General features: G+C 42.5%; 1 protein-coding gene across 5 annotated transcripts in view; it reads left to right on the top strand.

Moving 5' to 3' along the window:
* LOC132378460 (catenin delta-2-like) overlaps positions 1–21,541 on the top strand; it is a 1,187,639-nt gene that overhangs the window by 1,104,365 nt on the left and 61,733 nt on the right. For all 5 annotated transcript variants that reach the window (XM_059945388.1, XM_059945390.1, XM_059945393.1 and 2 more), the window contains one exon: positions 15,689–15,862. In XM_059945388.1, coding sequence (XP_059801371.1) covers positions 15,689–15,862 — 174 coding nt within the window. The remainder of the gene's footprint in view (positions 1–15,688; positions 15,863–21,541) is intronic.

Raw genomic sequence — 21,541 nt, 5'->3', positions numbered from 1 at the left:
TACCCCATACTCCTGTGTGTTAAAGAATAAGAGCTGATCTCATTGAAATATACAAAACCCTTATGATCATGCTGATTGGCAGAGCAATCATGAGGGGCCAAATTATCCACTCCTGCTTCTCTCTCTGATTCCCTTATTACCCTACACTGTGAGGGAGTGGCAATAATTTTTGCCCCTTCCCCTTAAATTTGTCACAAAATCTATTTATTAATCCTGGGAGGCCAGAACCCGTATGATAATGCATGGGAGAAATATAACATCTACTACAGCTTTAAAACACCCTCAAAGGTCCCATATGAAGTAATTTCATGCTTGGCTTATTGGCAAAAGAACAAGAAAAACACAAGGAGATTTTTCTTTGTGGAATAAACTGTGATGATCTAAAGCACACTGCTGGGAAGGTTAATGAATGTGGGTCAAAAATAACATTCAGCAGGGAATTGAATATGTACTGTGGAATACAGAAACAAGAACAGATTGGGTCCCACAAGCCTGTTTCACTTTTCTGCTGGATAATGGCTGATCTGTATCTTTATTCCACTTATCCACCATGGTTCTGTCTCTGTTGTTCTCCAGCATTACAAAGGTCTGTAAAAAAAAACCTGAGTTTTATTTTCAATTTTAGCAGATGTAGTTGCATCTTTAGGGTGAGAACTCTGTAAAAACGAAACACTCAGCCCAGTTTTTATCTGCTATTCCACTACATATGAAGAATTCATGCTACGTACCCTCTACGCTGCCCTATCTACCTCGGCCTATATGACTTTCTAAAGTGCATTGCCTCATTGTTATTAGAATTAAATGCCATCTGCATACGTACTGTAAACTTAGATTACCTTCATCACCATCAACAACAGCCCAATTCTCATGTCATCTGCAAAATTTACTAATCATATCTCTTACATTCTGATCCACTGAGTAGGAAGAATTGTGACCTGTAATCTTGCTGTGGGGTGGGGGGACTTGCTGTCCCTCAGAGGAGGACAGGAGACAGAGAACAAACACAGAACAATATTTGGTTGATGAACAAGCTTGCATTTGAATTTATTTCAGTTTGCAGAATCCATTCCTAAGCTGAAATCAAACCATCAAAAGAAAATTTTAAAGATGACAGTTGGCATTTGATAAATAGGAAGTGATAGGAGGGTATCTTTGTGGACTGCATAATATAAATTGAAAATGTTCAGAGGGCTAGATTAGCAGAAGCTTTGTCTTTGGCGACTGGCAGGAAAAAATAAGCAGCAATCTTAAATCTTACAACTGCAGTAATGAAGCTTGTAAACTTGCTCAGTTATCAGAATGGTACAATAGGGAAACAGGCCATTTGGCCCATCACATCCACACCAACAAGTGGGCACCCCTCTATGTTAATCCCATCTCCCGCATTTTCTTAAAGTGCACAGTTTTCTGAGATTGTAGTATTAATACAAGGAAGGTATTTCAACAAACTATTTGTTTTTGCAAACAGTATATGCTCGAGCACCATTCAACAAAAGCTGCTTTTTGTTTTAAAGTACAGTGAAGCATAGCAGTTTATCAGCCAGCAGTAAGTTACTCAAGCAGCAAAGCGGGTGTAGAAACTGAACTATTTTAGTGATGTTTATGAGGGAACAGGCTCTTTATCCCAACGAGTCCATGCTGACCAAAGTTCCCACCCAGTGTAACAAAAAATATTTTTCAAAAATTCATCCCTTGTTCTTTTTTGATACAACAGCAAAATATTTCCACAAAGGAAGCACATATTCAAGGTTATAAAAAATTATTATTGTTGTTGTTGTTGTTATTGTTATTATTATTGTTGTTGTTGTTGCTATTGTTGTGAGTTTGTCTACCTTGTGCATTGAAATAAATTCAATTTAACTGGCTATTCCCTTCCCTGCCTTTACTGTGCCCCTAGCTATCCTGATTACAAAACACACTCTTGCTAGCCACTACTTTATCCTATGAGTTGCTCCTGTTCAGAGCCCCAAACCCTTTGTCAGCCTAGGTTTTTAACCTTCAATATAGGACCAGCAAATCTCCCTGCAAGGATATTCGTCCACTTCTAATTCAAATTGCCCCTCTTGTACAGGTTACCTCTACCCCGGAAGAGATCCCAATGGTCCAGGAACTTACTCATTTCAGTCAAGCCCTATTCTTGTGTACAGTTCAGAAGGGGTTTCCCTTTATTGCTACAGCTTTCCATTCCTGGTGTCATCCCTGGCTATCTAAGCCATTGGCCCTCTATGGTTTCAGCCTTCTCTATACACATTCACTAGTCTAAATCCAGCTGTACAACTCTTAGTGATGTTGGCTACTATTTAAACAAAGGCCAGGCATCAGAAAATGAAATGATAAGGGAAGATGCACAAGGTTAATTACTAATGGTGATCCTGTTGACTTCAGGACATTAGCTCAGAGGAGTTCCTCGTTAATAGCACACTTCAAGGGCTAGTAAACAGAATGGAGACACCACAGTCGTTTATTTGAGAAAATATAAAGGGCTTGTGCTTACATTCAAATATGTTAAGGAGGTTTTCCTCTGCCATTCACCCTTCAGCATCTTATATGAGGAGCTGTATCTGCAAACCATTGGGTCCAATCGGACAGGCTTTGCATCATGCAGCATTACAGCTCGGAATCAGATCCTTTAGTCCACCAAGACTGTGTCAACCATCAAGTGCTCATTGGTATCCGTTAAAAAAAATCTTCAAAACATTGCCACAGATTCCGTCTCCTCCCTCCCCACCCCAATGTGTCCTACCGCAACCTGTACACATTAGGCAATTTGCTGTGGTCAGCGACACGTGGGAGAAATCTGGAGCACCCAGAAGAAAGCTACACAGTCACTGGGGAACCATGCCGTAGTGGAGGGAGGTACAAATGGTTTGAGAGGAGTTGATGGAGCTTGAGGGAAACTCCCTAGCTTAGAGAGATACGTTTATAAACATGCAACCTAATTGCATGGGCTGTGATCTGCTGAAGTAGGTTGCCTTTAAGGATCACTTGAACTGGCCTTGCAATTTAGTGATGATTTATGACAACTGTGTGTCATTGTGAATCCATGATGTCATGCACAGTCAAGTGCATCATATGACTGAAGGGCCCAGATACAAAACTGAAAACTCTGTGATATGTTAGACAAGACTTGGAAGTCAGTTTTCCAATGGGATCTGTCTTATCATATGCTGGATGTTAGAATTTCTGGGCTTTTGCCTTTCTACAACAGGTAGTGAATTCAGTCCAATACAACACAGGTAAAACCCTCCCAACCATTAAGCATATCAACATGAAACACTGTTGTAGGAAAGCAACATCCATAATCAGAGATCCTCACCACCCAGGCCATGCTCTTTTATCTCTGTTCCATCAAGTAGAAGATACAGGAGGCTTGGGACTCACTTCAGGAACAGTTATTACCTCTCAACCATCTGACACTTGAATAAAAGGGGATAACTACACTCACATTGAGATGTTCCCACAACCAATGATTTCTCTTTAAAGACTCTTTATCTTGTTATTTCATGTTCTCATTATTTATTGCTATTTATTGCTTTCACACAATTTGTTTTCTTCTGGTTGATCTTTCATTGATCCTGTTATAGTTACTATTATATAGATTTGCTAAGTATGCCCACAGAAAAAAAGAATCTCAGGGTTGTATATGGTGACATATATGTGATAATAAAATTTACTTCGAACTTTGAATTTTAGATCATACACCCGAAAGTCAAACCAAAAATATTTTTGAAAGGGAAAGGTGTAGTTCTCCCACTATCCTGGCAGGTTTCTCATTGAAACGACATTTCTAGTTACCATCATGTAAGTTCACATGGAGGTTTGTTATGTGCTGTTTGCCTGCCACATATCCTTATGAATTACATAAACTGACTGTACTGCAACATGCTGCATTGGTTTTGAAAGGCTTTGGAAGTTCCTGTGGTTCTGAGATATGCAATATTCTACACCTTCAAGATGTTTGTGGTAAATTACAATCAAAATAATTGAATTACCTACCAGTTGGGAGAAAACATGATCCTTACCATTTTTGCTCAGCATGGAAATGTGCAGGGAGGTTAAAAGGACTTCTCTTAAAAAGAGAATACGTCAAATGATAGAAAAATATTTAAAAGTTAAGGGGAATGGGCTGGAGTATGATATCATTTGTCTCCACTTCTCAAGTGTTGATGTGAAATAGGTATTAAGTTCTGACCTTGTCAACAGCACCCTCAAATTAACAGGGATTTTTTAAAAAGGCAGCTCACAATTTAGGAAACAACAAGGATAGGACAGTTTAGTCAATAGCAGTTCATGGACAAAATGTTTCAAATGATCTTGACAGATTTTATGGAAAAAACTTGGGCAGAGCAGTTAGGAAAGTAAATTCAAGAAGGAAGTAACAAATGGGCAGATAATGAAACACATTATTCACAAATATGAAGGCGATCTCAGAGCAATGCAGTCTGCAGCAGTGATACAGATATTTGGCTTGAACACTGACATTAGCCATGGGCAAAAAGGAAGATTGCTCCCGTTCGAGTAGTGCTTCAGACTTAAGGTTATCTTTCTTGTTTACAAATTTCTCAATTCCTTTGCCCTCCACAGGCTTTGCAAACTATAAATCTCTACAATTTTCCAAAACCCTGCATACCATTTAAAATCAGCTGCTTCGCCAACTGATTTCATCACATTCTTGATGTCTTATTTTAGGGTTGTGTCAAATACTCTTTTGGAACACCTTATGATCTCTTACTGTGTTGAAGGTGCTACATAAATGTTAATGGTATCTAATCACCTAACAAGAATCTTAACCATCTAATCAGAATCTAATCCTTGGCAACCATCGACATTTCTATTGCCAGGTCCTCCAGCAAAGCCTCCTGGAGGTCATCATTGACCAAAAGCTCAAATGGACCAGGCTGCAAGAGTAGGTCAGAGGAATGGTATCTTACTTCTTAACACTCCCAGGTCTTTCCACAATCTGCAAGACTCAAATTAGGAGCATGAAGGAAAACTTTGCACTGGCCTTGGATGGGTGCTTAATACTAGGACAAGAAAGAAAGTTAGCCATCCGGGCCACCAACAGTGGATGGTGACTGTAGTGTCTATCATCTACAAAATGTATTGCATTATTCCTTTAAACAAACGTTTAATCTGTACTGTCAGGAGAACAAAGACAGGATCTACATGGGAACATCGTCATCTGCAGCTTCTCCTCTGAGTTATACCCACCCTTGACTTAGAAATATATTCACTGTCCTTTTTCATTGATGGGTCTAAGCCCTGAGTCTCTGACCCAGTACCACAGAGTGTATATAGTCATCAGACAACTACAGCAGTTCAATAAAATGCCTCATTGCCATTTCAATCAGGGGAGTTGCAAAAGGGCAATAAGTACAGTAGCAAACATGAGGAAATCTGCAGATGCTGGAAATTCAAACAACACACACAAGAAGGGAGAAGGGAGAAGCGCTGTCGACGTTTCGGGCCGAGACCCTTCGTCAGGACCGTATAAGTACAGTATTTGTCTTGCTAGTCACCTTGTCGTGGTGGAGAAGCTTGTGTGGTCCTGAGATCCCGAGAGTGATGTCGACTGGAGCTATGCTCCTGATAGGGTCACCCACGGTGGTAAGGTCGAGGATGAGGTCCCAGACAAAGAACAATCCAACCAAGACCTCAACAGTGGAACAAACGGATGAAGTTACTTTGAACTCAACGGCTGTGAAGGCGGTTGAAGGCTTCAACAAATCCATTAGCTCCAATCGTTGTGATTTCCATGCCATTGGAATCAGCTGGTTGACTTGTGAAGTATCGTGTGCTCCTTGGAGTGCAACATCAAGTACATGTTAAACAATACACGCACAGGCATCTTCGCTCTGTGGGCTATTGGACTCATAAGCCACTTGAGAGCCCATCAATAGATCAATGGGACAAAGACCATCATCCTCGACCTCAAGGGATAGCCACAACGACAACAGACCCTCTTCAGGTCCGCTCCCAAAAACTTTTCATCGCATGAACAGTTCAGAAATTGCTAATGCTATCCAGCAACGTACTTAAATGAAAGCATAGGCCAAACAAGGGGCGATGCACAGTTAAACCAAGCACTTAACTCAATCATTCAGATATTGCTGTGAACCAAGTTCCCACACAATGGAAGGTTCCTGGAATAGCCACAAATCCATCCTATCAGTCTTCCAAGTGCTTGTCTGTATCCATGGGCTGTTCATAAGTTAGGCATTTGTAAAGTGGAGATGCTGTAACACATAAATCCTGAAAATAATTTTTCTGAGTAAAAAGTTAATTATGTTGTGCAGGGTTTAGCAAATGAGCTAGACAGGTGTACAAAAACACATGTTGTCTTTGTCAAATGCTGTTGGGACAAAATAGAAAATGGAGAAACATATTGTGGCATTCATTGGGAGAATTCAGGTTCGTTCAGTGTATTTAAAATAGAAAAAAGAGCAAAACAGATATCTGGCTTGTTAAAGGTGAGAGAGATGTCTGAAAATAACAATAGCTGTGAGTCAACCCATTGAAAAGTGTTCATCAGTATTCAGAGCAGAGGAGCTGACTGGTGTTGCCAAGACTGTAAACAAGTTGTCAGGGGATACCTTGAGGTAAGCAACAAAGAAGGGCTTCTCAAAGGACGTGGAACTCAGAGCCATTGATGGTTCACATAGCATCAAACCCAAATGGACCAAGTCCAATAAAATCAGTGCCAGAAGGACAAATCTGTCTGAAACGTTGAGCTTTTCTTTTCACTGCAGTTGAAGCATGAGTTAAAGCATCTCACAGGAAGAGTTAGGGTGTTATTGATTCGGGCAAGGTCAGTTATCTAGAATTCTTTTTCTACTTGAGAATATCACGTTAGAAGTTGACTCCTATTCCCTCCCAACACCCTACTCTCTAATTTCCCAGACCATTTCAAAGACGCAACAAATGTACTGGACATATACTCTTGAGATTTGTTTGTTTGTTATGTGCCCTGTCAGTCTTGAGATTAACAGAACTAAACAGAGTGAATTTTACCCCAGAATATATGGTAGAGCTAAGGGGGAATTCTAATGTCTGGAAGGTATCTTTTAAACAATAGACGCATCCAGTAGGATAAACCAATAATGATACCATTCAATTTCAAGTAACATGTCATGTAAAATATAATTAAGATCATCAGTAGTCTTCAGTTCAGCTATGGCAGTGGAAAGGAGAGAATTGGACAATGGCAATAGATGCAATTTACTTCCCATACTAAAATATACATTATGTATGACTTTAATGTTGCCGTTGTGATTCTTTTGTCACATTTCCAATGCAAAGTACTTTTCAGTTGTAGTACTGAGGTCCCAGGGGATTGCTCAAGTGGAAGACCCCACAGCAATACCTGCAGAGCTGCAGAGTTCTGCCAACAATATTTCCTCAACCAGATCCAACAAAAAAAATCAGCTGGTTGTTTAGCTTATTGCTGTTTGTAGGTCTTCGCTAATAGATGCAGAGTTTCCCTGCAGCTGACACTGACGATATTTCAACAGTACCTTTTCAGTTGCAAAGCACTGGAGAAATCCTGGGAACTTAAAAGATGTTTGACAAGCGAAGGCACTCTGTGCTTTTCTCTCTCTCCCTACTTTCAGACAGTAATTATACTTTTCCATCAGTAGTGCTGCTGTCACTTTCGCCTCTGGTGAGAGGCTGCAACCAGTGCTTAACTATATCACATTATAAAGCGTTAGACTTGCTTTCTCATTAAGCAAGTTAACACACGTGCATAAGTCTGTGAGCTTGTTACAATACAGTGCTGTGGCTGAACAGAATATAGCGAGAAGTAAAGATGTGGATTTTGAACCTTTTGAAGTTCCTAGGTATTACCACTGATCCATCATGTGTCGTTTCCTCATATGGAATACTCGAGCAGCCAAACGGTGTGAGCCTCCTAGCTTCCACCTAACCACCAATTTGTTGGCGATCACTATGACCGCTCAGGCATCAATGAAAACTCAATCCTATTGGAGTCAGGAGAAAAAGGGGAAAATTGGGGAGAAAAGGACACAAACACATACTGCGAAAAGAGTAACAAGTGTAAATTGGAGGGAAGAAAGCTAAATTCTAAACTCTAGGAAGCTAAGGACCCTGTTGAACTTTGTTGCATGCTGTGTATAATGTGTTTTAACACTGAAACTAGACAGCTTGCTGCTGCTCCTGACAGACTAAGTGTACTCACCTGTGCTGGGCCTATGTGTGGGAGGTAGAATTTATATTTGGGGGGGGGGGGGGGGAAACTGCCTATAGGCAAACATCTATAGATGCATAATGGACCGTATCTTAGCTAGTTGCATCATGGCCTGGTGGGTTACCACCAATGCCAAGGAGTGGAAAAGGCTACAGAAAGTGATTGATTCTGCCCAATTCTTTATGATTGAGCACATTTACATGGAGTGCTACCACAAGACGTTAGCAACTATTATCAACGATCCCAAACATCCAGACCCTGCCCTCTGCTCTGTACTATCAATGGACAGGAGGTACAGAAGCCTTAGCTCCCACACTAGTAGGCTCAGGAGGAGTTACGACCATCAGGCTCCTGAACCTGCATGGGTAACTTCATTCACCACTCCTCTGAACTGATTCTATGACCTAGAGATTCACTTTGAAAGATTTCTTACAACACCTGTCCACAGTATTATTTTTACTCTCACCACTTGTCTTCTTTTTGTACATCTGTCACTTGTCAGTCTTTGTTTCTTGTAAAAGTTCATTGCATTTCTTTTTTCCTGTAGATGTTTACAAGAAAATGAATCTCAAGGTAGTATATGGTAACATATACAGTGCATTTAAACTTAAAGTGTATGCCAAGTTTGCCTGCAGTGCCCCAGGCCATGCAAGCTTGCCACAGAAATCTCATCAGAGTCGTGATGAGATCAGCTACAGATGTGTCCGGACGGGATTTCTAAGTGATGAGAAACAATCTGGAAATGGTCATTACCAAGTTTCACTCGTGGTTAACAAACAGGCTGCACAGTTTTATTTCTAAACACATCTTTCATTACATGCTTGAATGGTTGAGCTGAGAGTTGCTGTTTACATTCAAAGATCCAATCCCACCATAGGTTTTTGTATTAGACCCAAAATCCACAGCACCGATTTAGGCTGCAACAGCCATTAAAGAGGATGGCCTGGGACCATTATTCACATAAGCTTGCAAAAAAAAACTTTGCAAGCACTTAAGACTTTAAACAGATTCACTTAGCGCACTGCTAGGTGGGAAACTTAATTTCATACCCCATGAAAATCCATTTTATTTTCCCCCAGATGGTGAAATTGCACATTTGTAAAAATTCAGAAAGGTGATTGGAAAATCCAGATAAAGGTCGAGGCAATTTACAATACAAGAAGAAATCTGCCATCTCTTTATGTGTGACATAGGGCAACAGTGGCCCTTAGAGACATCCAAGTCATCCAGTCCAAGAAGTGAACCTTAACACACACACATCTTGTGCTTATAATAATTGCTTTTCTTTCCATTACAACACAAGCAAAATGTGAAGAACTTTGCAGGTCCATGGGTCACTTTACACATTGCTGGCAGCAGAGAGCAGTGACGGAGTGTTTTTCTCCCAAAGCATTTATCACCGTCTGTTCTGATGTGCAATAGGGAAACCTCTGCCTTTATCCTCACCCAAACAAAAATCAGAAAGTGTGTTCCATTTGTCATTAGTTTTATGCTCAGCGCACAAAGGAAGAAAGAAATATTAGGATGGGAAAGACCATCCAGTTCACCAAGCCACCCCTGTACTTCTACTGTTTGTAGCATCAGGAAAAGACACCTTCTGCCCCAAGCTACACCACAACCATCACCCATGTAATTGATTGGAAAGACAAGATCTACAATGAGGGAAGAAGCGTTCTTTAAAATAAATGGAGAAAATGATGGAAATACACAACAGGTCAGACAGCATCTGTGCAGAGGGAAACATAGTGATCTTTCAACATTCTTCACTGGTTCATTTTGGTTGTGCAGTTGACAGTGGATGATTACCTTAAGTACCTGTCAATATAGTTCAAATGGTGCCACTTATTAACAGAGAATATATGTAGTAAACAACCTGAAATAATTGACATTGCAGACATTCATGGAAAACAGAACCCTAAAAGAATGAATGACAGAGAAATTGTAGCACCCCAAAGCCCCCTCTTCCCCCTCCCTGAACAAGCAGCAGAAAGCATCAACCTTACCCCCTTCATCTGTTTCAGTAAAAAGCATCAGTGCCACCACCCAGCCAGCAAGCATTAGCAAATCACACAGAGATACCACGGTCTGCAGTCAACAAAAACTATTGTTTACCCAACAGCTCAACAGACCAGACGGGTGGGGGGGGGGGGGTTGTGTGTGTGTGTGTGTGTGTCTCTCTCTCCCCCTCCCCCCTCTCCCTCTCCCCCTCCCTCTCTCTCTCTCTCTCCCCCTCCCCCCTCTCCCTCTCCCCCTCCCCCTCTCTCTCTCTCTCCCCCTCCCCCCTCTCCCTCTCCCCCTCCCTCTCTCTCTCTCTCCCCCTCCCCCCTCTCCCTCTCCCCCTCCCTCTCTCTCTCTCTCTCTCCCCCTCCCCCCTCTCCCTCTCCCCCTCCCTCTCTCTCTCTCTCTCTCCCCTCCCCCCTCTCCCTCTCCCCCTCCCTCTCTCTCTCTCTCTCCCCCTCCCCCCTCTCCCTCTCCCCCTCCCTCTCTCTCTCTCTCTCTCCCCCTCCCCCCTCTCCCTCTCCCCCTCCCTCTCTCTCTCTCTCCCCCCTCTCCCTCTCCCTCTCCCCCTCCCTCTCTCTCTCTCTCTCCCCCCTCTCCCTCTCCCTCTCCCCCTCCCTCTCTCTCTCTCTCTCTCCCCCTCCCCCCTCTCCCTCTCCCCCTCCCTCTCTCTCTCTCTCTCTCCCCCTCCCCCCTCTCCCTCTCCCCCTCCCCCTCTCTCTCTCTCCCCCTCCCCCCTCTCCCTCTCCCCCTCCCTCTCTCTCTCTCTCCCCCCTCTCCCTCTCCCTCTCCCCCTCCCTCTCTCTCTCTCTCCCCCCTCTCCCTCTCCCTCTCCCCCTCCCTCTCTCTCTCTCTCTCTCCCCCTCCCCCCTCTCCCTCTCCCCCTCCCTCTCTCTCTCTCTCTCCCCCCTCTCCCTCTCCCTCTCCCCCTCCCTCTCTCTCTCTCTCTCTCCCCCTCCCCCCTCTCCCTCTCCCCCTCCCTCTCTCTCTCTCTCTCCCCCTCCCCCCTCTCCCTCTCCCCCTCCCTCTCTCTCTCTCTCTCTCCCCCTCCCCCCTCTCCCTCTCCCCCTCCCTCTCTCTCTCTCTCTCCCCCCTCTCCCTCTCCCTCTCCCCCTCCCTCTCTCTCTCTCTCTCCCCCTCCCCCCTCTCCCTCTCCCCCTCCCTCTCTCTCTCTCTCTCTCCCCCTCCCCCCTCTCCCTCTCCCCCTCCCTCTCTCTCTCTCTCTCTCCCCCTCCCCCCTCTCCCTCTCCCCTCCCTCTCTCTCTCTCTCTCCCCCTCTCCCTCTCCCTCTCCCCCTCCCTCTCTCTCTCTCTCTCCCCCCTCTCCCTCTCCCTCTCCCCCTCCCTCTCTCTCTCTCTCTCCCCCTCTCCCTCTCCCTCTCCCCCTCCCTCTCTCTCTCTCTCTCCCCCCTCTCCCTCTCCCCCTCCCTCTCTCTCTCTCTCTCTCCCCCTCCCCCCTCTCCCTCTCCCCCTCCCTCTCTCTCTCTCTCTCTCCCCCTCCCCCCTCTCCCTCTCCCCCTCCCTCTCTCTCTCTCTCCCCCGAGATATATCACCCATTTCCACAGCAAAAGAGGAGACTAAGAGTTGCTATGATGGTATTACAGTCTGACACGTTTTTTATTCCGAGAATCAGCAGCAAACTCTTCTCCCATTGAGAAAAAGAGAGAGAGAGTGTGTGACCAGTTGAATACAGACTTCCATCCATAGAATCATCGCAGCAAAGTCCTGCTATTCCTTGTCCTGCAGTGCCTCAGTCAGCAACTAATGGGTCCCTAATGCCCTTTAGGAGAGGAAGCCAATTGGGCTGTAAATTATTTTGTTTTGTGTGGTGTAATGATTGTGAACCGTGAACAATACAATTTATATGTTCAGAAAGGAAAATCAGTGACTTGCCACGTGTGCTGTGAAGACCATAGTTTTCCTCATGGTCAGCCCTACGCATGGACGTTTCAGGTAGTGTGAAATGCATGCCTGTATATCACCTCCCTAATTTTGTCCATGCCCAGAAATATGTCAGGGCATCGTGCAGGCACTGTCCTTTTCAACATTAGAGCATTCTCTGTAATTTCTTGAAAGGAGCCTGACAGTGGAGGTCCCAGTCTTGAAATCCCGCGTTCAGAATCTCCTCTGAAAGATCTAAGGTAGGACCACCACCTGGCAGTTCTCCCTCTGGTATCTCCAACACACATTTCCCATCTGCCTCAGCTGACCTCCCACCGTGCCCTTCCTGGGGTTATCCGTGACCCCTGCAATTTCCGGACCTCCAGCCTCATAATACTGGCCCAATCTATAGCATCTGATTTTCCACCATATACTTTTCATGCAGTTGATCCTGGGGAATACCCTATTGTAAAAACCATGCATGCTGGAAACACTCAGCAGGTTAGGTGGCATCTGTGGAAAGAGAAACAGTTAGCATTTCAGATCTGAGATCTTTAATTGGAACTGGAAATGAGGAATGAAAAAATTTACTGTAAATTTCACAGGAAATGAGGGAGTGTATGATAGAACAAGGGAACTATCTGTGACAGGATAAAGACAAGATTATCATGGAGATGAGTTGTAAGGGCTGTCTGACAAATGAATTAATCAGGAAGTAGAGAGTGATAGGACAGGCAGAAATTAACAACACTTTGCTAAAAGTAGGGCTGTAAGATGTACTCAGGTCAGATATATTAAAGCGTAGCCAAATGGATGACTTGCCACAGAAATGGCCAGTTTTGGTACAGACAAAGAAAGTGAGTTACAAGTTGGGGAATTAACTATTGCATCTGGAAGATTACAGCATGCCAGGTGGGATGTGGAAGTCAACAACCATCTGTTTTGTTTTGTTCGCATTCAGAGACAGGTTGTTGGCTTTGCACCAGTCTGTTAGCCGTTGCACCTCCTCTCTGTATGCTGACTCAGGTCAGTCCAGGTCAGGCTTGTGTTATTGCAGTGAAGGAGGCCACAGACAGATGAAGAATTCAAGTGGTAGGCAGCAGGAAGGTCACGTCGATCTGCTCTTCTGTCTCTCCCACCTCCCACCCTCGCCCCGTCCTACTGCTTTTAGGGAATGCAGCTCCTATCTTTTTACCTCTTCCCTTTTCACCATCCTGGAACCCAACCTGTTTTTCAAGATGAAGCAATGATTCACTTCTTTCAATTTATTCTACCACAATTATTGCTTGCAAACTGCTCTCTGATAACTGGAGAAACCAATTGTAGATTGGGCAATTATTTCCTGGAGACAAGCATTCAGTCTGCATGTGACTTTCATCCCATATCTTTCTGGTTGACTCCTAACTGCTCACTAATGTGGTGTAACAAGGCACCATGTTGCATTGGTACATAGGATTTCACTTAGAGGCATCAGACCCAGAGATCTGCACTACTGATCTTGTGGATTTGAGCTTAAATCCCACTCTGACAACTTGAGAATTTAAGTTCAAGTCATTAGCTTTATTTCTAAAATACTTAATTGGTTTTTAAGCAATTGTAAACATTATACTGTTACGAAAGATGCTATATAAATGCAGCCTCGTCTTTGATTTTGATTCTGTGATTATTAGGACAGAGACTCTCCTGTATCAGTTCTACTCTTCCTGTAAGAAAAAAAGACTTATCCCTAGCTCTGAGCTTGATAAATAATGGTAAAGCAAAGTGAGGATAAAGCAATTCTCCTGCAAAGGTTTATAAAGATAACATGCATCTACATATAGCAGGCTGTCTTCTGTTGCTCTACCATTCTTAGTCATCTGTATCTGAATAGAGCCTCTTTAATATATCTTCTATTGTCTGCACGGACAGGAAAATAAAGATACACGAGAATGGGTTGTGCAGATAATTTTATCAGTAAAAACGTTCCTCCGAGTATATCTGTATTCCATTAAAAATTCTTAACATGAGTAAACGAGATTTGTTTTTCTTTGAAAACTTGTTCAGTTTGTTCCTACGAAGACAGCTAATGAGATAATTCACAGATGAGCCAGTCATTAGTGAGATACTGTCTGTTTCACTGGCAAACGTACAAATCACATTGTGGGAAAGGTAGTACTGAGCATGCTACCTTATGCAATGGAGGAGATATTAGCTGCATGATATCAACTCAGCAGCCCGCTTTACATCCCTCTCAGCTCAAGGAGGCATCATTTTAAAATGAGTATACAGCAGTGGTGTTGGAAAGCTTCCGTCCCACAAGTGGCACTGGAAGTTTGAAACCAAGTGCTCCAGAAAACTATTGGTGCCTAGTCACCTGAAAATCTCAAAACTGAGACCGGTAGATTTTTCGTAGACATTGGGAACAATGGCAAGTAAGTAGCTTTAATTACAATTAAACAATAAATTAACTGAATAGCAGAGGCGGCACAAGGTATGAATGATTAACCCCTGATCCTGTGTTCTCTGTTTCTATTCTCCCAAAATACCATAAGACACAGGAACAGAGTAGGCCATTTGGCACAAGTGAGTCTGCTCCACTATTTCATCATGGCTGATCCATTTCCCTCTCAGCCCCAATCTTCTGCCTTCTCCCAGTATCCCTTCATTTGCTGACTAATGAAGAACCTATCAACCTCTGCCTTAAATATACCCAATGCCTTGGCCTCTGCAGCCACCTGTGGCAACAAATTCCACAGATTCACACTCTCTGAGTAAAGAAATACCTCTTCATTTCCATTCTAAATGGACATCCCTCATCCCTCTATTCTGAGGCTGTGTCCTCTGATCTTAGATTCCCCCACCATAGGAAACATAGTCTCTACATCCACTCTATCGGGGTTTTTCAACATCAATAGGTTTCACACGCAATGGGAATGTATTTATAATTCTCCAGATTTAACTATGATGGCAGAAGGGACTTGATCTTAAACAACACACCTAATATTATTTTGTGTAGTCACCTGAACAGAATGGGTTTTTTTTGTTTTGCTTAGCTTCTGATTGGATCCAGAAAAGAAGCTAGAACACCATGAGATCTTGTGTGCCTTTCATGGGCCTGACTGGGCGATGAGATCATGGGGCAACCTGGAGGTCTTTAGAGAGATGCTGCGGACACTGTAAACCAGCTGTTGAAGTGAAATTGGGAACTGCTGCAAAAAACAGATGTCAGCATTCTTTTAATGAAATGTAAATGATTGTTGCTTTCTTTCACTCTGAGTTTCCATGCCATGGCATGTTTTAGCTGGACTGTTGGACAATTTCTACAGAAAATCTTGTTTCCATCCTTGACCCAATTTGTTAAGATTGTGTTGCAGCAGTTGAACGGTCATCATCCAAAATTCTGCTCATTCCCAGAGGGCAATTTGTTCTCTGTCTTTAGGTTCTGGAAAGATTGGGAAAGTCAGATCCCAGTGAATGCGGAGTTATGAATGGTTATTATTACATTCAGAATTGGTGTGTTAAGATTATAAAGGTTCTGTGGTAGATGAAAGATTTTTTTGTTGCCATTTCATTTTAATTTTCTTGAATGCACTGATTTTTTTCCCTCTTTCTTTTCTTTTCCCAGTGGGATGGTGTTGGACCTCTCCCAGAGGCAACAGATCCACCAAAGGGTATACAGCTCCTGTGGCATCCCTCTATAGTCAAACCCTACCTCACACTTTTGTCAGAATGCTCGAATCCGGATACACTTGAAGGAGCGGCGGGAGCCTTACAAAACCTGGCTGCGGGGAGCTGGAAGGTAAGACAACAGAGTCAGAGCTTGTATGCCTAGCTTTATTTGTTCTTTATATCACTGGAATATCATGGGACAAAGGAGGTGTGAAGGAAAACTAGGGTTTAATTCCCTTGAGTGTAGAAGATTAAGAGGTGATCCAGTTCTGCCATGAAGAAAATTTAGAAGAGCTGATAGAGAGAAACCTTTAATAATGGGCAGGTCTAACTCAAGAAACTTTATTTGAATCAGGTATATGGTCAAGAAGCAACACTTGTATAGAGTGCTGGGGGTACAGGGGACACTTTGTCATGAAAAGTTGTTAAGGCATGGGAGGGGTTGAAATTTACAATTTCAGCAAGATAATTAGTTTTTTAATGGACAAGAGTATGTAACAAAAATATTTTAAAATTTGTTCTTTTCTAATTCAGCAGCAAGAAGAGTCCTCAAAGGTGACACTTAACATGTGTTAAAGGTTATAAGAAATTATTTTATTAAAGTTATATAAAGTCTACAGAGCAAAAGACAGAAAAATGATTGAAATAGTAAAAGAGACAAAGTAATAGTTATGAACCGATCACTGGGGGTCCTGTGCCTTCTTCCTGATGACTGCAGTGAGAACTAAGCATCAGGTCCCTGATGATGGATGCTACTTTCCTGCAACGATGTTTCATGTTGATGTGCTCAGTGGTGGGGAGGGCTTTATTTGTGATGGGCTGGGCCATATCCAGAACTTTTTTAGGAGTTTCCATTCAAGGGCATTGGTGCTTCCATACCAGGCTGTGATACAGCCAGTCAACATACCCTCCACCATACATCTATAGGACTCCTAAGAAGGTTGAGGTACTGCCGTGCTTTCTTCAAAATTGTACTTGCGTGCTGGACCCAGGACAGGTCCTCAAATGATAACACCATGGAAGTTAAGGATACTGACCTTCTCCATCTCTGATCCCTCAATGAAGATTGGCTCATGGATCTCTGGTTTCTTCCTTCTGAAGTCAATTATCAGCTCCTTGGTCTTGCCAATATTGGGTAAAGCATTGTTGCTGTGGCACCACTCAGCCAGACTGAAAATCTCCCTGCTGATCCGTCACCACCTTTAATTCGGCATACAATGGTGGTGCCTTTAGCAAACTTAAATGTGGCATTAGAGCTGTGCTTAACCATGCAGTTGTAAGTGTAAAGCTGGTAGAACAGGGTGCTAAGCACACAACCTCGTGCTGCACCTGTGCTGATGGAGACTGTGGAGGAGATGTTGTTGACAATCTGAACTGACTGAGGTCTGCAAATGAGTCTCTTGCCCCCCCCCCTTTCTCTCACCCCTCTCTCTCCCTCCATCTCTCCCTTTCTCCAACCCTTTCTCTCCCTCTGTCTCTCCCTTTCCCTCGCCCTCAGCCTCTCCCTCTTTCTCACTCTCCTCTTCTCTCTCTCTTTCCTTCTTTCCCCCTTTCTCTTCTTGACATTATCTCCTTGTCTCTCTCTCTCTCTGTCTTTCTCTCCTCATCTCTTCTTATCTCTACCCCCAGGTCTCAGCACGAGTCACGAGCTAGCCTAAGAAAAGATTCACCTTGCACAGTGTCCCTTTTTATACCCTTCAGGATTACTTTAAAACTCGAACATCATTTTTAACCCCAATACTTCTCCATCCCCTACTGGTACCAGCCTGTGCCTTCTTACCTGTTGCAACCTTTGGCCTAGGCACATGACTTAGAAATGGAGACAACAGGTCTGTAAGGAGGAAGACATTCTTCACCAGTATTTAATCTCAAGGATGTGCAATCATGCAGATCTCCAGACTATCACCTCATTCCAGGCTGACACCATTTTGTCTTACAAACTTCCATTTTGTGTTACACATTTATCATAGACCACGGAGGAGTCAAATTTAACTCTTTCCTTACAGAATACTAAGGTTGGTAAATGGAGTTAAGATATAGTCTGCAATTCATTAATGGAATGAACTTGAAGAAGTAAGTAGTTTACTCTTGTACCTTTACTCCAAACAGTAGATGAGTAAAACTCTCAAGATATTATAAACAATTTATTGACTAATTCCTGATGTCTAATAAGTGCTCGATTTATCTTTCTTTGTGCATATTTCCCTCTGAATCAAGAGGATTAGATGTCATTTATAACAGTGGCCCAAACGCAGATTCCAGTACCTCACAAAGGTGTTGTAAACCACAATTTTAATCAACTTGGGATAATGACCTGGAAGGACATGTACCCAAGTCTGCCAGTGATTTATAATTAGTTGTCGTGATTAGTGATGTATGAAGGAAGCATACAGATTAAGTGACAAAGTGAAGCGGGAAAGTATGGATTATAGTTTGCAATTTATGTGAATTAAAAATGAATTCACCAGATTATTTTTGAATGGGGAAAAGCTCAAAGCTGAGGATATTCCTTTTATATAATGGGATAATATTTACTATGTATATGCACTAAGTAACCAAAAAGGCCAAGAAGTTGTTCTGTATATTTGATAAAATACAAAAGTTGCAAGGATATACAATATCTTTACAAACTCCTGATCATGTGACACTGTCCAGCAAATTGATGGAAAACCAGCACCCACAACAATCAAACAGCAGGAACCATCTACCACAAGGGTCCCCAATCTTTTTTATGCCATATAACAATAATACCATTAAGTAAAGGGTCTGTGGACCCCCAGGTTGTGAATCCCTGATCTAACAGAATATTGCAGCCCAACGGTTAAGTAATGCCCAGAAATTCCGCAAACACAGGTATTGTTTGCTGGGACATCCAGCTGTGATGAAGAAATTGAGAGGTTAAAATAAAGCAGATGTTGGAAATCTGAAATAAAAAATGGAAAATGCAACATGTCAGTTAGCTTCTGTGGGACAAGTAACAAGAGTTCACATTTCAAACCTTATTTGCCCTGAAGAGTTAATTTTGTGTCTGTCTTCTTTCATGAATAAATGATGATAATGTATCCAAGAACAAATGATATTCTCCTCCAAGGGTACTTGGCTCATTTAATAGGTTTCACGCTGATGGCCTGACTTACATTGTAAGTATTTTGAGTAGTAATTCAAACCAGCATTTGTTACCATGCATGGAAGTTAGTTTTTGCTGTATTGTTGAAGATCAAGGGGAAACAAATGAAAACTGTCTAACCATTGAACTCAATGAGTTGCTGTGCAACATCTATTGATTTTTAATTGGATTGTATTGGTTTGTGCAATGACATTAAACTCAAGTCTTTCTCAGCAAGCTAAATTACTATTTTTAAATGTGCTTTAAGGTTAATCTGTTATGCAGACATTCATCCTATTATTTTTACATAACATTATCAATTCCTAATGGAATGTGCCAATTTAGATTTGTCACATTACAGTTGCATTCTCTCAGTTGCAGTAATTATGTTGTATTTTAACAGCAACCTCCCTCCAACAGAATAGCGCCTCCTTTGGAGGGATGTCATAGTTACAATATGGCACTCTTACTAAAGCAATAGGCAATATAATGCAGAGATTTAACATGAGTGTGTTAAAATTGTGTAAGGCTTTAAAGTAATAATTCAATCATATCTCTGCAACCTAGTTCAATTGTTCTCCCATCCTAACTCTTCTCAATTTAAAAACTGCAGTTAGTCTTGACATGCAAAGTGTTCTGTCATAGGAGGACAATAATATTCAGTAAAATAATACCCTAATTATTATTCACAACCTGACTTTGCCAACTGCTGAAAACCATGTAGGCTTGATAGTAGTAAACCCAGGAGAGACAAGGATTCTCAAAGTAGCCAGACTTTTGTAGGGACCTTCCAAGGCAGGTAATTAAAACAAGTTGTACTGGGGAGCTAAAGACTGCTCTGGCTGTATTAAACAGGAGCCCAGGAATCCACCTTTACTTGTGCCACCAAGAAGAAGCTTTTAGATACCTATATTCTGAAAGGTGTGTTCATTTTCAATATCATCCTTAAAGATTATTTGTAGCTCCACCCATATACCCACTCTTGTGCTGTTATCCTAAGGCCTATTTATCATGCAATGATTCTGTTCTGTGCTGATGTACAGTGGGAAGATCACTTAACAGTTTTAATTCAATGTTGACACAGCAAATTATAAGACCGTAAGATCATAAACCATAGCAGAATTGGGCCATTTGGCCCATCGAGTCTTCTCTGTCAGTCAAACATGGCTGATCCTTTTATTTCCCACCTTCTCAGCCTTCTTCCTGTAACTTTTGATGCCATGGCCAATCAAGAACCTATCAATCTCTGCCTTAAATACACCCAGTGACCTAGCTTCCACAGCTGCCTTGTGGTAACAAATTCCACAAATTTACAACCCTCTGCCTAAAGAAATTTCTCGGCATCTCTGTTTTAAAAGGACACCCTTCTACCCTGAGGCTGTGCCCTCTGGTCCTAGACTCCCCCCCACCATGGGAAATATCCTTTCCACATCTATTCTGTCTAGGCCTTTCAACATTCAAAAGGTTTCAACAAGATCCCCCTCATCCTTCTAAATTCCAGTGAGTACAGGCCCAAAACTATCAAATGTTCTTCATATAATAACCCTTACATTCCGGGAATCATCATTGTGATCCTCCTTGGAACCTTCTCCAATGCCAGCACTTCATTTCTTAGAGTCCAAAACTGCTCACTATACACGAGGTGAGGCCTCACTGAAACCTTATAAAGCCTCAGCATCACATCCCTGCTCTTATATTTTAGACCACTTGAAAGAAATGCTAACATTGCATTTGCCTTCCTCATCACCAACTGTAACTGCAAGTTAAACCTTAGGGACTCTCAAGGACTCCCAAATCCCTTTGCATCTCAGATTTTTGGATTTTCTCCCCAATTAGAAAATAGTCTGTACATTGCTTTCTACCACCAAAGTGTATGACCGTGTATTTTCCAACATTGTATTTAATTTGCCACTTTCCTGCCCATTCCCCTAATCTATTTAAGTCCTTCTGCAGCCTTCCTGTTTCCACAACACTACCTGCTCCTGCACCAATCTTCATATCATCTGCAAACTTAGCAAACAGCCCTCTATTCCATCATCTAAATCATTGATATACAGCATAAAAAGACACAGTCCCAACACCGACTCCTGTGGAACACCAATTAGTCACTGATAGCCTACCAGTCAGCCAATGTTCTAACCATGCTAGTAACTTTCTTGTAATACCATGGGTCCTTAGCTTTGTAAACAGCCTCATATGCGGCACCTTGTCAAGGGCCTTCTGAAAATCCTAATGTACAACATCCACTGCATCCCCTTTATCTATCCTACTTATAATCTCCTCAAGGAATTCCAACAGCTTCATCGGGCGAGTACTTCCCTTAAGGAAATCATGCTGACTTTGTCCTATCTTGTCCTGTGTCACCACGTACTCCAAAACCTCATCCTTAATAATTGATTCCAATCTTTTCCCAACAACTGAGGTCAGGCTAACTGGTCTATAATTTCCTTTCTGTTGCCACCCTCCTTTCTTAAAGAGTGGAGTGACACTTGCAATTTTCTAGCCCTCTGGAACCATGCCAGAGCCCAATGATTCTTGAATGATCATTATTAATGCTTCTACAATCTGTACCGCTACCTCTTTCAGAACCCTAGGGTGCAGTTCATCTGATCCAGATGACTTATGGTCCTTTAGGCCTGTCAGCTTTTTGAGCACCTTCTCCCTTGTAATAGTACCTGCACTCACTTCTCTCACACCCTCCAA

This window comes from Hypanus sabinus, chromosome 20, assembly GCF_030144855.1.
Source record: "Hypanus sabinus isolate sHypSab1 chromosome 20, sHypSab1.hap1, whole genome shotgun sequence".
NCBI lineage: Eukaryota > Metazoa > Chordata > Chondrichthyes > Myliobatiformes > Dasyatidae > Hypanus > Hypanus sabinus.
Note: the sequence above shows the minus strand (reverse complement) of the source record. Positions and strands in the feature narration are given on the sequence as shown.